At 37.5% G+C, this 14,901-nt stretch overlaps 1 protein-coding gene across 1 annotated transcript; it reads left to right on the plus strand.

The window, feature by feature from the left end:
* Nucleotides 1–3,733: 3,733 nt before the first annotated feature.
* On the plus strand, nucleotides 3,734–10,183 carry mbip (MAP3K12 binding inhibitory protein 1). The gene is made up of 9 exons (XM_073482715.1): nucleotides 3,734–3,863; nucleotides 4,779–4,895; nucleotides 5,143–5,352; nucleotides 5,939–6,035; nucleotides 6,341–6,406; nucleotides 6,831–6,989; nucleotides 7,196–7,293; nucleotides 9,805–9,843; nucleotides 9,934–10,183. Exons 1-9 carry the CDS (start codon nucleotides 3,744–3,746, stop codon nucleotides 10,039–10,041), a joined length of 1,014 nt encoding a protein of 337 aa, XP_073338816.1. The 5' UTR covers nucleotides 3,734–3,743; the 3' UTR covers nucleotides 10,042–10,183.
* The last annotated feature ends 4,718 nt before the right edge of the window (nucleotides 10,184–14,901 follow it).

A 14,901-nucleotide genomic window follows, 5' to 3' on the forward strand; every position in this document is an offset into this window, starting at 1 on the left:
GTCTACATTTATTATAGTTTCCATGATGACAAGGGTTACCTGACTAAGACTATGATTCTTCCTCCTAGGATGGTGACAGAAAGTCACATTTGTTTATCCAAGCATAGCAAACCAAAGTTTTCCCCGGAAAAAATACTTTGTTAGGTTTAGAAAAGATTCTACATTGGGTTAAAATAACTAAGTTCAGTCACACCACTTACACACTAACTTATGTTTTAGGTTATGCTGTCTGTACTTATGTACAGACAGCATAACCTACATGTTTGCATGATAAAGTTAGCATTTAGCTTAAAACACTGCTGTGTCTAAGTAGATAGTCTTGTCAAACAGTGATTCCACATATTTTGTCCAGTGTGTTGTTTTGCTGCTTCGTAGTGTCTCAAAATAAAAAGATGGTTGTTAAAAACATTTGTTGGTAGCTGTTAAAAACGTTTCTATACATTCAGCTGTTGCTGGGGGCTCAGTCCTAAGTCCACAGGAGAGGAATACATTTAATTATTCCCCTCTCAGTTAAACGAGGCAAAACCTTCCCACCGCAATCCACTTGCCTCTCTACATTGTGCTCCCTCTTTCTCCCAACCCTCCCGTCTGGCCTTTACTCTGTCTCATGCTCTGTCAACATCATCTGCCACTGTGGTGCAGACGGGCTCAAAAGCAGAGCTTTTTTACTTTCCTGCAGGTGGCTGATGTGACTGAGGCAAGAGGCAGCAACAAATCCCTCTTCACTCGCTTCCCTCCACCACCACCACCTTGTTTCCTGCACAACACAAGCTCCCTCTCTCTGCCAAGCCTGCACTCTTGTGAAGCAAAGAGTTTTCCACCTAAAAAGGTATCTTGGTGCACAATTAATAATAGTTATTAACACACTGTCATTAAATATAATGCTGTTCTAAGCAACCAAATTTGAGTTTTGCAGAAAGTCTTGTGGTTCTCTTTTCTTTTTTTAATAAGCCTCATGGTGGTAAATACTTGAAAATGCACTAAGATGCACCTCAGAAACTTGTGTCAACTAGACAAAATACTTGCAAGTTTTCTATGGAGGAGTTACTAGTAACACTATAATTTAACCTACCATATTTAGTTTTAAGCATTACTAAATGTTACATCAGTTTTTTTTTATTTTTAACTGTATTTATCAAGACGTAAAGCTCTTGTGAAGTATATCAGTAAGTGTACAGACAGATGATAGACAATATAACAGTCGTGGTCATGATGTCTCTATATTGTTTGTTAAATATACATTTTCTATTGTCTGTATTAATAATATCTATTCATTAAGTAGGGCAATTTATATATTTATGAATATTTCTTACTCTTCATGACAACCACCGATGAAGGCCATGAAAAGCTACAGAAATCTTGTAAGTAAGCATTAATTTCCAAGATCAAGAATGATTCTTTGAACCCAAAACCATTTAAAATAACCTTATATCCTGCAATACATTCATGGGACGTTACTATGTTTCATTAACTGTTTATACACCAGTTACGGATTCAAAGAACAAGTAGTAATGCTGACAAATACATTATTAGCCACTTAAAAATATCTTTTTACAGCTACATTTAGATTTCTTAAGTGTTTTACTGCTTATGAATGCTAAATAGAATGGTTAAATATCTTTTTGTTTGTTTAAAAACTCATCAAAACACATTTTGAAAATATGTTTCTTTTGAAGTGCATGTCTTTCTCAGTGGTAGAGAGTAACTAAGTACATTTACTCAAGTACTTTATATAACAACAATCCAATAATATAATACATTGCCGACGGGGCCTGTTCTGCATACAGAACACTTTTTGCTTTTTGTACCTTTAAGTATATTTTGTTTATAGTACTTCTGTACTTTTTGAGTAAAATTTAGAATACTAAACTTTCTCTTGCAATTATACTTTTTTTTGTTCAGTACTGGTACTTTTAGTTTAAATGAAAAGATAAAAACTTCTTCCACCACATTTTAACATTATTACTATCTGCAATGCTCAAATTTCTTTTTAAAACCTTAAATATAACCTAAATGCTATATTATGCACCTTAAATCCCTATTCCTGCCAGTTTAAAGTAAAAAAATAATCACAGGTCTGCGGTCTGCAGCCAGGCAAATTAAATGAGCAGTTTTTTAATTTCTGAGCTCCTTGCTGTGTGGGAACATTCAGCAGTGGCTCAGCATGTCAAACCATGTCAAGTGTTACAGTTCCCTTCCTGTTTCGGGGGAAAAAAATATCACCCCAGAGATGAATTAAACTAAAAAGGCTTGTCTTCAGACCCCTTCCTAAAATGATTAACCCTTCTAGAGAGCATTATTGAGCTCTGAGTGGTTGTGCTTTCTCATTGCCTGTAATTGTTCTTTTTCTGTTGTTGCCTTCATCAGTCTCTCTCCTCATTATATGAAAAGAAGGAAAAAATGTCTGAATAGAAGAGGGAGATTTTCCCACAGTCACTCAACTCAGAAAAATACGCCATTGTCGCCAGGTTCCCATCCCAATGCCCTGCTGCACAGTCTGCCGCGGTCTGAGGGACAATGTTCCTATAATTGACTGACCATTCTTTCTCACTGAAAAGTGAGTGATGGAGAATACAGTCAAATGCAGCTACAAATCTCACATTCGAGTCAGTCCAGTCTGCAGGAAGCCATGTCGATTTGTTTCTCATATGACTGCAGATATAATTGAGTGAAAATCCTGAGCAACAATACCATGTACTTCAATTATTTAAGTTGCATTATAGGCTTATTATACAATTAGTTAAGAAACACATGTAAAATCATGCTTATTTGAGTATGTACAGCCAGAAGATGTTTTTCTTCTTTAAGCATCATTCATCTTGCATTTCAAGCCTCTTAATAATAAGAACAAAGCCACGTTTTATCCTGCTGAAGCCTCTCCTAATAATATCAACAATACCTGCGACCTTTACATCTATAAGGTAAGGCAAAGCAAATTTGTTCATGTAGTTCAATTCATACACTGGGCAGTTTCAAAGTGCTTTACATACATTTAAACATTACAAAGGCTAACTTCAAACATAGTAGAAAAAGAAAATACAAACACAGAAAAAAATTAATTGGCAAATATGTATATAAAAGATGTAAAAATGAAAATAATGGCACAAAAACAGAGGCTAAATTCAATAAGAAACATAGTGGGAAACCCATGATTACTAGAGTTACTTTCTAGATCCAACTTTTAAACAGAATACACAAGATTAGTTTGTAAAATATCCTAATATGTATACAAATATCACCAGCTGCAACTCTGAAATGCTGCATGTACATTAGTGATTTCAATAATCTAAATATTTACCATACTGTAACATTTATGCATAAGAAGTCCTTTTATGTTTGATGCTCGGTACATTTTGTTGTTAATGTTTCTGTACTTTTAACAATTTAAACAACTTTATCTATTATTTATGCATGCATTGAAGCAGCAATCTATAACATAACTATAAAGTATTTTACAGGCTGACAAATAAACTAAAGTGGAGACAATACAAATAAGTATTTCTAGTGACGATTTAAAGAAAGATTAAAAATATTAAAAGATTAAGACTGACGTCAAATAGAGCAAAATAAAGAGCAATTAAATTAATAATAATGATATAATTTTCTTTATAATGTAAACACCTAGATTTATTCTGTACTTTATTTACTGTGCTCTGGTTGTAGGAGTCTGCGCATGCGTGTGAGCGCACACGCTGTGTCATTTCAACCAATCAGCGGGCAGCACTTTCCGGGGGTGGACTGCAATGGCGGAGACAATGAAGCTGAGTGGAAATCACGTTCCTGCTAATGAATCCGGTGAAATGTCCAGCTACAGGGACTGCATGCGTGTGATACTGAAGCTGCTAGCAGACTTCGGCAGAGAGGTTGGTTGACATTGTTCGAGCCGCGTCGAGTCACGCTTCTTTTGCTCCGTGTTGTTAGCTAGCTACATGCTAATGTTTTTAGCATCCCGGTGTAGCAGGATAGCGTCGATGCCTCTCGCCCCATGCATTGATACTCAAGTGGTGTTTTTGAAAAAGCAGTATGCCACACAATACCCGTGCTCGGGTTTCTAATTAATTAACTTCCTCTAATTTGAACCGATTTTTGTTTATCTACATTTTCAGACATGCTAATCTAAGTTAGCCACTCACCAATGTAAACAAAAGCTCTGAATACCACTTTACTCCGTTCACAGCTCTTTTTCTAGCTCTTTCTTGCCATCTGTATTGGACATATGAACTATATACTTCATATTCACTTGGTATAGTAAATGATTTGTCGCATTATTCCGTACATTTGCGATCTGAAGTCCTGCCCGTTGTCTTGGAAAGCACGAATGAGGGCACAGTGTATTAAAAGTATCATTTGTATGTCTGCGATGTTAAATGTATAAATGTCCTTGCACATACTCTGCCTTCATTGTGTACAAGAGATCTTTCTTTAGTACAAGTAGCACCGTCCCAGTGGCCCTGAGTTAAGATTATTTTCTTGATTAATTATTTAGTTTACAAAATGTTCATCACTAGATCCTAAAATGATGTTTTCAAATTTCTTGTCTGACAGTACACAAGCAAACGCTATTTAATTTTCAATGATATACAACAGAGAAAAGCAGCAAAACAACCACTTAATACTGCACAATGAAGAAGCTTGTACCAGTAAATGTTTGGCTTTTTTTTCTTCTTCTCATCAAGTCACTAAATAATAATCCATAATCAGTTTTCAAACTACATTACAACATGCTACTCTGTGACTAACACTGACTCGGCTTGGCTTTGTTTGTCTTTGAAATTCAGCTCAAGTTAAGTGATGCTGCTCTGAGAATAGAAGTGAACATCGATGCTGTGGATCTTCAGTCATCTCCAGGTGCTCACGTGTACAATTGCTTGCAGAAGCATATCACTAAATTACAGGTAAAGAGATCACATATTGAATGATTGCTAATTTCTACATTTTGACATCAGTTTAATTGAATGTTTTTAGCATGTTGAGTCTAAAAGGATTTGCTGAAATTAGTTTGAATTTTTGAACAGCACATTATCTCAGATGGCACGATGCTATTTTAAGTATTTAATTCCTCTTTTCTTTGTTGGTAAGGGTCTTTCATTTAAAATATTATTTGTTCTTTCATGCAATATTCATTCTGCCCTGTTTATATAGGCTGTTTCAGAAAGCTTGAATACACTGGTGGTTGCGGACGGTGATACATCAACCTCAAAAGACGACACATCAGATGATGCTGTCACCTCATCATCACTCAAAGAGCTGGCGACTGCGCTGCCTGAGCATGATCTTCCCAGCTCAGAGGCTGCGGACAGCAAGGTGGAGGCTGATGACATCATGGTTCAGATCAGAGCCAGGAAGTCAGAGGTTGGTCTCAGTCAGCAGATCTGTCAGCTGTTCTGGCAGTGACATTTTTAGAGCCCTCTTTACTCTCTGTCAAGCAAATGAATAATCATAAGTAATTGCTTCCAAGGATGTGCACATGACGTGCTGCAGTGAAGCAAATGCTTGATGGAGATCTGATAAGCCGAGTTCAGTCGAGAATAAGGGGTTCTTTAGTGCTGTGGTCGGTTAGAACAGACCACATTGCTGGAGGGCTTTGAGAGAGGGCCAGGTCCTTGATGGATTATGAAGTGGATGCTCATTACTCTGAGATTGCATGTGGATGAAGGACAAGAGGCCCCATTCTGTTGTGCATTTATTTTGGTAGCCAAGCAAACAGTATTCATATTCCATCATGTGATGATGGCAAGCAATTCAACTTTTTTGGCTACCTGGAGTAATTTCCTACTACATCTCTCATTCCATGTCATTTAACTTGCTGCACCCCATTTGCCTCACATCATTAGACTTATGCAGGCATAAAAATACCCTCAATGCATTCTTGACATCTATCATTGGCTCATCAATCCATTGCATCTTATTATGTGTTGTCTCTCCATTGTAACCCTAGATTGAGCGGAGAATATCTGCATTTATGGAACGCAAGCAGATGGAGATCAATGAAAACAATGTACGCGAGTTTTGCAACGTGATCGACTGCAATCAGGGTGAGAATGGGAGAGAGGTTGGGGGCAGGGTGGAGAGGGAGCCTGCACACAGATTGCCAATGTTTGGGAGAGAGCTGATTTCCACAGGCGAGAGGTCAGGCTGAACTGCTCCAAGAGTGGGGCTGAAGTAGCTAACACACTCGGCCTCAAAACACAACCAGCTCAGTCCAGAAAAACACGAGACAGAGGGCCTTTTTTAATTTAAAGCCTGCATGAGACACCAGTACTAGAAATCAGGACACACTAATGGAAGAAGATGTGTATAAAAGCAAATCACTTTTACATCCTAAATTTCTCTTCTGCAGAAAACAGCTGTGCCAGAACAGATGCAGTTTTCACTCCTTATCCCGGTTTTAAAAGTCACGTAAAAGGTAAGAAAATAAATAGTCGCCACAAATGTCAGGTGGTATTTCTAAGCAGCTTCATTTTATGAAATGTAACCATCATTTTTAAAATTATACACATCATTTTCAGAAAGTCAGGCTTGACTTAACGAGAAATGCTACCATGTAATTCTTGGTTTAATTAATACAATTAAATTCAAATGTCACTCTACAGTACCTTACATTTATCATGACAAAAATCTGATTTTGGGGGCAGCTTGCTGCTAGAAATCATAAAAGAGGAATACTGAACGAATTAAAGCACCAACAGATTTTTTTCACTGTAAATTAATCTAAATTGCCCACGAAGGTCCAGGGTTTAGTAGAACCTCTTGATCCTCTGTAAAACCATACTGTTAACTAATCTCTAGTTACAGCTTCTGTTTATGTGTTTTGTTGTTTGACTGACTAGTTACGCGAGTGGTAAACACTTACGGGCCCCAGACTCGTGGTGGGGGAGGTCAAGGAGAGCCTGGAGAGCACCAGAGGGGGCAGATGGGAAGAGACTGTGGAAATGCAGCCATAGAAGAACGACTTCACAACATCGAGACTCACCTGAAACTCCCAACAGGTTAAACTCTTTTTTTGAATAAGCAAAGAAGTCAGTGTTTAAAAATAAGCCAAATGATTATTTTTTTACCTGGTATGACAAGCATGATATGGTGGTGCTTCTTCTCAAACTTACACACATGCCTTACTCACAATCTCCACCCTATGTTTGTTGAACTTTGAAATCATCAGTATTCAGGCTGTTTAACAAGTGTTTTTATTCCTCAGCGGGTCCAGTTCCATTGAGTGTCTACCAGAGACTAAAGAAACTGGAGGATCGTATCCTGGAGTTGGAGGGTCTCTCGCCCGAGTACTTTCAGTCCACGGTGAGTCTTGAGGCATCGAAATAGATTAATGAAAGGCACTTGATAATTACTACTCAGTGTTCAGGCAGGGTTCATACACAGTAATGGATGTAATTTACACTTTTTTATTAAACATTCATGCTATGGATGTTTTATTTGAAATTTTCCGTTTAACTTAATTTGCACAGATATAGACTGTTTATTTGCTACAGACAGTTGAACTCTGGAGCTCTTAAACTTCAGCCAAATCTGCGCTTTGAACTTTAAGGTGTCCTTGTAAACAAACAAAAGTTATGGTATCATTCACTCTCACTCATCCACATGTATCCTTGAGGTTTAACAAACCCGTTGAAAGCATTTCGTGTCTCATAAAACAATTCGTAAGCCACTGATTTTTAAAATGTTGAAAACTGAATTGTTAACATTTGTAGTTACTTGCTAGCATTTTGCTTCTTTCCTGCCTTTGGTGGTAAATTGCAGCACTTGGCGCATTACCACCCCCTGTCGTTCAGTGGAATAGTGTGAAATTATTGGCTGGATGTTGCTTTACCTACATGTTCACAGGTAGAGCTGCAGTTATTAATAAATTAGTTGTAAGCTATTATATAATAGTTACCAACTATTTTGATAATCAGTTTGACTAAGTAATTGATAGACATATATTAATATTGATATATCGGCTGATATGACCCCTGAAACACTTGTGAAAAAGAAATGTAACAGAGGAAGGATATTTTACAGTTTAACAATCTTTGTGTAAAATGACTTGCAGCCATATTCACAAGAACAAACAGCAGATGACCTCATAAAAACATCGCTCCATAGCACCACTGATGGTAAAATAAACTATACAGGGTAGGTCATACCTGCAAGTCCCTGCTAATGGCAACTTCTCTCTTAGCTTGTGGAGGTGTAGACAACCATGCGCCACCTCTGATTCACATTTTACGTGACAGGGTTGAGATTTACCAAAAGAAACTCTGCCCAATATGGCATAAACCAAGGTGAATAACCATTTAGACATAAATGTGATACACTTTTTGTACAGTAGAAGTACAGGAAGAACACAGAATATAAGAAAAGAAAATGTTTTTACATGTATTTTGAGTGCAGTTTACCTTCTGGTTGTTCAGTTTGGTCCAAGTTTGTACAGGTGTATTTTGCATACATCGACTGAAAGAATCTTAAAATTTGTGCTCACGAATTTGACAGTATTTCAGACAAAGACTATTTGGTGAGCAGCTCTAAGGGGGGAGTGAAATGGACATGCTAAAAATACTTGGTCAGCTTGTGCATTTAATGTGTATGATGCCTAAATTGGTAAGTAGAATATTGGTTTGCTGGTGGCAGAATCATTTCAAAATGAAATCTACTTCTGAGAGGAGTTTGTTCATGATGCTAATGGATTTTCCCCTGACATGCCCCGATACTTCACCACGTCTCCCTCCTCTAGTTACACTTAAGTTGATTTGAGTCAAAAAAACAGCATAGTTAGATTTACTTAAACTTATAGGTCACTGCAAAAAGCTCACTCGAGAAATTACTACTTTTCACTGCACCATGCTTTATAGAGTAGAGCAGACTGAAAGGATGGCAGTAGGTAATTTATTGGACTTTATATTCAACCTGACAGACTTCGGCAGAGTCACAGACTCTTATTACCCATTTTGAAGGAGTCTGTCCGGCGTATGTTTAGTTATCTTGAGTAAGAGTGCTTAAGATGCTGCATGTCTCTTCACACTGGTATTTCTCAGCACCGCATGCTGCTTCTGTGAGTATGCTGCTCTCCATCTGCTTTTGACTCACTGCATGTTTGTGTGAGCAGAGCAAGAGATGTCGAGTGTCTTTCAATAAACTGATGGGGTCTTTTATATTCGGAGTACCACTTTTTTCTTTTTTCATTTTTTTTTTGGAAAATACTGTAGTTTGGTGTTTGCTGAAGAGCTGTACACAGTTGGCTCACGATTTTTAGGAACAACATTTTAACACTGAACAGCAAAAGGAGGCTCCTTAACAAATTATGCAGCATCATAGAAATAAACAATACCACAAAGTTTCACAGCTTACAGTCGAAGATGTGCAGTAGAAACAATTTTTTTAGGAGCAGTCTTATACGCATGCTATTTAACTGTGACATATAGTTTTATCTCAGATGTTATCCCTTCTTATCTTTCTCCCCATGATTACTGTCCAACTATTCTTAAAACATCTAATAAAGACAGAATTAAAAATAACCTCAAAATTAAATGCATACTGTATTTCTCATAATATTCAAGTGTTCTTTGCTTGTAAAGGTTCACCTCGTTGTATTTCATTGAGTGGATATTAGCATACCAAAATAGTTTAGGTTTTACATAATGTCTTTCTGCTGCATTGTGGCTGTCTGTGAATAAATTGTTTTTCAGTCCTTGAAGCAAAGTAAGAAGGGAAATGAGCAAATTCCTCAGTATTCTTTTCAAAAAGAGAGCCAGTTTAAATATTTTACCAATTAAAAAATGCCTTATGTGTACTTGTTTGCTTTTTTCCCTGTAGAGTCACCTGCACAAGCGACCAAAGACATCCCCTGCTCAGGTTAGTAGTTTTGTTTTTCTTTAACTGCACTTTGTTAGTTTAGCCTGTTCTGATCGATTGATGGGTTTTTTTCCTCACGTTGTCCTTCAGGCCTGCAGTCTGACAGAGCTGGATGAGAAGATCAGTGCAGTGAAAGCAGCGCTACTGAAGAGGGTGAATGAATTCGGGCCTGGTTATGGAGCAGAGTGCCCACTGTAACACACCCAGTAACCAACATTCCAAGCACACTATGTCTGTAATGCATTCAACATGGCATAAAAAATGTATTCCTCTAAATAGTTTTGTAACTAACTGAGATATAATTGCCCTGAAAATAAAGGTGTTTTTTCCTCATTGAAAACTTGAACTCATAATTTAATCATGAGCTTAACATCTCAACTATTAATTGTAATGTGATTCCAATCAGATTTTCAGTTTCAAGAGATAAATAATTTTTCTAAAACCATTTGGTTCATAAAATGTTTACTTTTGAAATGCTATAATCAGGGAATTTAACTTAAACAATGAATTATCAATTGTTTATTTTCTGACAATTGCAGCATTGTTTTAGCTCTATTAGATATAACTGTTGTATTAACTATTAGACTAGATTGTTGTATACTGTTGTAACTGAGCTACATCTTTAAAAAAAAAAAGAAAAGATTATGATACCTTAAGAATTCATCTTGGTTGTTTTTTCAGTTTCGTCTTTAATGTCTAATGCTGGGAAGGTGTGTGTTCATGTCTGTGTGCGCGAGTGTAATTGAGATGAATCTGGGAGAGCACCTGATTTATCTGCCTGACTGCTGTGTGACGATGATCACCCCTAATGGTTGTCATTATAACAAATGACCTGATTACAGCAACTCTGTTTGGAAAACATATTGGAGACCCAACAAACCAGCATTAAATGGGACGCTGCTGCGTTTGACACTGTGACTTGTTTATAAAATGCTTTTGCGTAGAGCGTTAACTGTGAAGGAGGCTGGAGCAATAATTCAGTTTTATTCTGTCATGAGTAAACCAGATTAGAATGTTTGTGTGGATCTTTTGGTTTTCAAAGCTGGTTTAAAATTCAAAATAATTTAAAATAGACCATATCCCTGTGATTAAACTGCTAACAACTGCTAGACATCTGTAAAATAATGTCACGTTTATCCAAAATGGACAGACAACCTAAAGATGTACAGACTAGATCAGCAACAACAAAAAACATGATATATAGAAATGTTGATGGCAAAAGTACGTGTAGATTGTAAAAACATAAGGGAAGACCAATCATCCAGAGAGACCTGGAAGGAGGAGGGACAAACACACTGAGGGAAACAGAGACATGATAACATGCAGACTAGGGGGAGGGAAGAGAAAAGGCTAAATCTCCTGGTGCACGATGATCCAGATCCAAACATCAAGATGATGTAGAAAAGAACCCCAAAGTCATAATGTGAGTTAAAGTAATGATATCATGTTAAAATATTACTTTGGTAAGGTGAAAGTCACTTGTGCTTATAGTGCTTGAGTAAAAGTCTTAAAGTATCTAATATTAAATTTACAATATACAATATACAATATGAAAAGTACAAGTGAAATTAAATTATATTTACATGTATGTATGTACTGTATACTACTGGCCGACTGATAATAATCTTGGCTGATAAGCAGATCTGATATTCAGCATATTTTGATTACTGGATTCTGTTTTTTTTTTTATGTTGGCAGATAAAATAAATAATTTTAAAAATGCGCTACTTTGGGTCTGATGCAGCATACCACCTGCCAACAGCCAGGAGAGACAGAGATTTGCGGACAGCCGACCGTCCAGCAGAGAGATGTTTAAGTGCAAAGAGAGGGGAAGGAGGACAAAACTAGTGAGAGAGAGAGAGGAGAGAGAACAGACGCACACGGCTTGGTGGCTTGTGGGAAACAAAAACAGAAGGTAAGAGAGATTCAGCGGTTATCAGAAGTTTGCAGTTTGTTAACATCAACTTTAAGTGCTAAAGGTAATAGATCCATTGAGACTGCGACCAGCCTGCTGTATGGATAATGGTAGCAATGAAAAAAAAAAGAAGAAAAAATTGAAAGGGTGAAAAGATGAGATTTTGGCTCAGATTTAAAGGACTCCACAGAGCCAGACTGTCTGATATTAACAAGGAGGTTATTCAAGAGGAAAGGGGCATGATAGGACAAGGTTAGCTTGCTGGCTTTTTTATTTCATTTTACTTGAGCGAAGAGCACGGGATGGATACGAGGTATAATGAGATCAGAGAGATATGAAGGTGGGAGACAATTTACAATTTTATAAGTCATCATAGAAGCACCTTGAAGTCTAATCTGACTTGGATAGAAAGCCAATGAAGTGAAGCTCAAATTGGTGTAATATGGAACCATTTTTGTACTAGCATCTGACAGACCAGACAGCAAAGTATTACAGTAATCAAGTCGGGATGAAACAATGGCACGAATCAGGGTCTCTTCATCAGCCATCGACAGACAATACCTAATTTTAACCATGTTGTGCAGGGGGAAAAGGTCAATGTCCTGATCATAGTAAACAGTAGGATAAAACATGACTCTGAGATTTTTAGCTGTTAAACTTAGAGGAATCACAGAGTTGTCGATTGTTACTGTACTGTCAAACTGGTGTCTATGCTGAACAGGGCAAATGACCTGCATCTCAGTTTTATCAGAAATTAGGAGCAGGAAATATATGGAAATAGGTGACATCCAGGATTTGCCATTGGATAAAGAGGCCTCTGAATTAATTATTTGAGCGTGATCTTCAGCTTTTTCAAGCACAGATGAGTATCGTCAGCATAGCAGTGAAAATGCATTCTATAAATGTGTATAATTTAGCTAAGAGTTGAAATAAATGAAGAGGACAGAAGAGGTCCAAGAACAGAGCCCTGAGGTACACCAAATTTCACATCAGAAATTATTAATTCACAATAATAAACGCACTGTTCTTTCGGATAGGTAAGATTTCACCCTTGCCAGAGCCAGGCCAGAGATGCCAAATTGGTTTTCAAGTCAGTCGAGGAGTTTACTGTGATCAATGGTATCAAAAACCACACTGAGATCCTGTAGTAGAGACACAGAGGTGGAATTTGAACCAATAGCAAACAAAATGTCGTTGACCACCTTCGAAAGTGCTGTTTCGGTAGAGTGAGAGGCCATGAAAGCAGATTGAAAAGGTTCAGAAAGATTGCTATGGGTGGAAAGTTGTTGTTACAACTATAATACTTTTAAAAGAATGGAAGGTTAGAAACTGGTCAATAATTATTCAGCAATCCTGGATCAAGGTGTGGTATTGGAGGAGGAGTTTTAAAGTTAGTGGAGACTAGTGCCAGTTGCAAGTGATAAATTGACAATATTCAGCATTGTAGGTCCAAGAGATGGCCAGAGATATTTAAAAAGATTTGCTGGAAGAGGGTCCAGGAGGCAGATAGTTGATTTTGAAGCTGAAACCAATTTAGACAAGAGTGAGTCTCAAAATGTGTAAGAACTGAGACTAGCTGGGACTCAGCATATGAATGTTGTATGAATTATTCTGCAGAGGTAGTTAGAGATGAGGAAGTCATTCTGTATCTAATCCAATCTATTTTACTAGAGAAAAAATCTAAGAATAATTAGCCATAATTGGTTAGCAGCTGACAGAAATGTAGCTACAGTGTCAAAAATAAATCTCTTATTGGGTTTATTAAGATGAAGCCGACTTTAAAGAGGTAAAAGCCATGTAGTCATGAATGATGTGCTGCTTGTCATAGTGTTTTATGGTAATTTTATTGTATCTCTGTAATTGTGATTTGTGCTGTTCTGTGTGTTCTCTTATTAAGCTTTGTGTATTTTAAAGGCCCTTCCAGGGACCTGAATTGCAAATTAGCTTAGGCTATTAATTCATCATTATGATGCATTGATTCATGCTACGGTATTGTCCCTATACAAACAAACATTAATTTATATTAAAAATAAATAACAAATGTAAAGTAACTGCTAACTATAGCTGTCAAATAAATGTAGTTGAGTGAAAAAGTACTATGTTTTTTCTCTGAAAAATAGACATGACATGGCATGAATATTTAATACTGAAGTACCTCAAAACTGTCCTGAAGTACAGTACTTTAGTAAATCCCCTTGCTTATCAAGGCTGTCTGTTTGAGCAAAGTTTTAGTAACTTCTTCCTCAATGACACTTTTCTACAACATGAAACTCTTATAAATTAATTAATTGCAAATAAAAAGCTGTTTTGAAGCAAGTACCTTGACCAGTTCATGGCTGACTGAATGAAAGCACTGATGCACACCGTCTTTCAGAGACACTGGATCGAAGTTTAAGATACTTCAAAATCCAACTCTAGTTGTGCCTCTTCTCGTGGAACAAAATGACAATAATGTGCACAGCATAGATTTTGCAACAGGTGTGGCAAACAGTAAGAAAGAAAAACACTTTCTCACGTCTCTGGAAATTACTGTAACTCCCCTTTCCTTTTCTTTGCGGTTGCTCTTTGTATGTCACGTCAAGATTTATTTCAGAGTTGATTGATGGAGTGACCTGAATACAATAGAAGACGCTGCATTGTGTTTTGCGGAAGATATGTCATTCTTAACGCGGAAATGGGGGTTTTCTTTTTCACCCCCTCTTTCAGGTGTACCTCGCTTGTTCGGCTCTGTCCGTCTCTTGCTCATAGACTGGAACCCTCTGGGCAACAAGGGGCCACAATGTGCTGGGAAGGGGAGCACTTGAGCTACAGCGATGTGGATGGACAAGGAGGGTGGGGTGTGGGGGGGTTGCTCATTGTTCCCCAGGAGCTTTTGTCTCAGACATAGTCCCCTTATGAGGGTTAATGAGGACAAATTGGTCTGAGTGTAACAAATGGATTATAGAGTTGGACAAAAGGTTGTATTTTGTGGGCTGCGTTTGCTGGGATCCACCCATCATCTGCCCATTGAGCCGAGCACGCTGACTAGCGTCTGCATGAAGTGGCTCACTAAATATCTCATTATCTTTATCCTGTCTGTTTTATTACATGGGCGCATTATGCGCGCAGCTTCCTACAGTGAAATTAACTAAAATGTAAAGTTT

The sequence above is a fragment of the Pagrus major genome, chromosome 16, assembly GCF_040436345.1.
Source record: "Pagrus major chromosome 16, Pma_NU_1.0".
Taxonomy (NCBI): domain Eukaryota; kingdom Metazoa; phylum Chordata; class Actinopteri; order Spariformes; family Sparidae; genus Pagrus; species Pagrus major.

Excerpts from the sequence above, each read along its gene's own strand:
- mbip (XM_073482715.1), top strand. The coding sequence starts at position 3,744 with ATGGCGGAGACAATGAAGCTGAGTGGAAATCACGTTCCTGCTAATGAA. Across the intron at positions 4,896-5,142 it reads AGCATATCACTAAATTACAG|GCTGTTTCAGAAAGCTTGAA; the intron begins GTAAAGAGATCA and ends CTGTTTATATAG. Across the intron at positions 7,294-9,804 it reads CCGAGTACTTTCAGTCCACG|AGTCACCTGCACAAGCGACC; the intron begins GTGAGTCTTGAG and ends TTTTCCCTGTAG.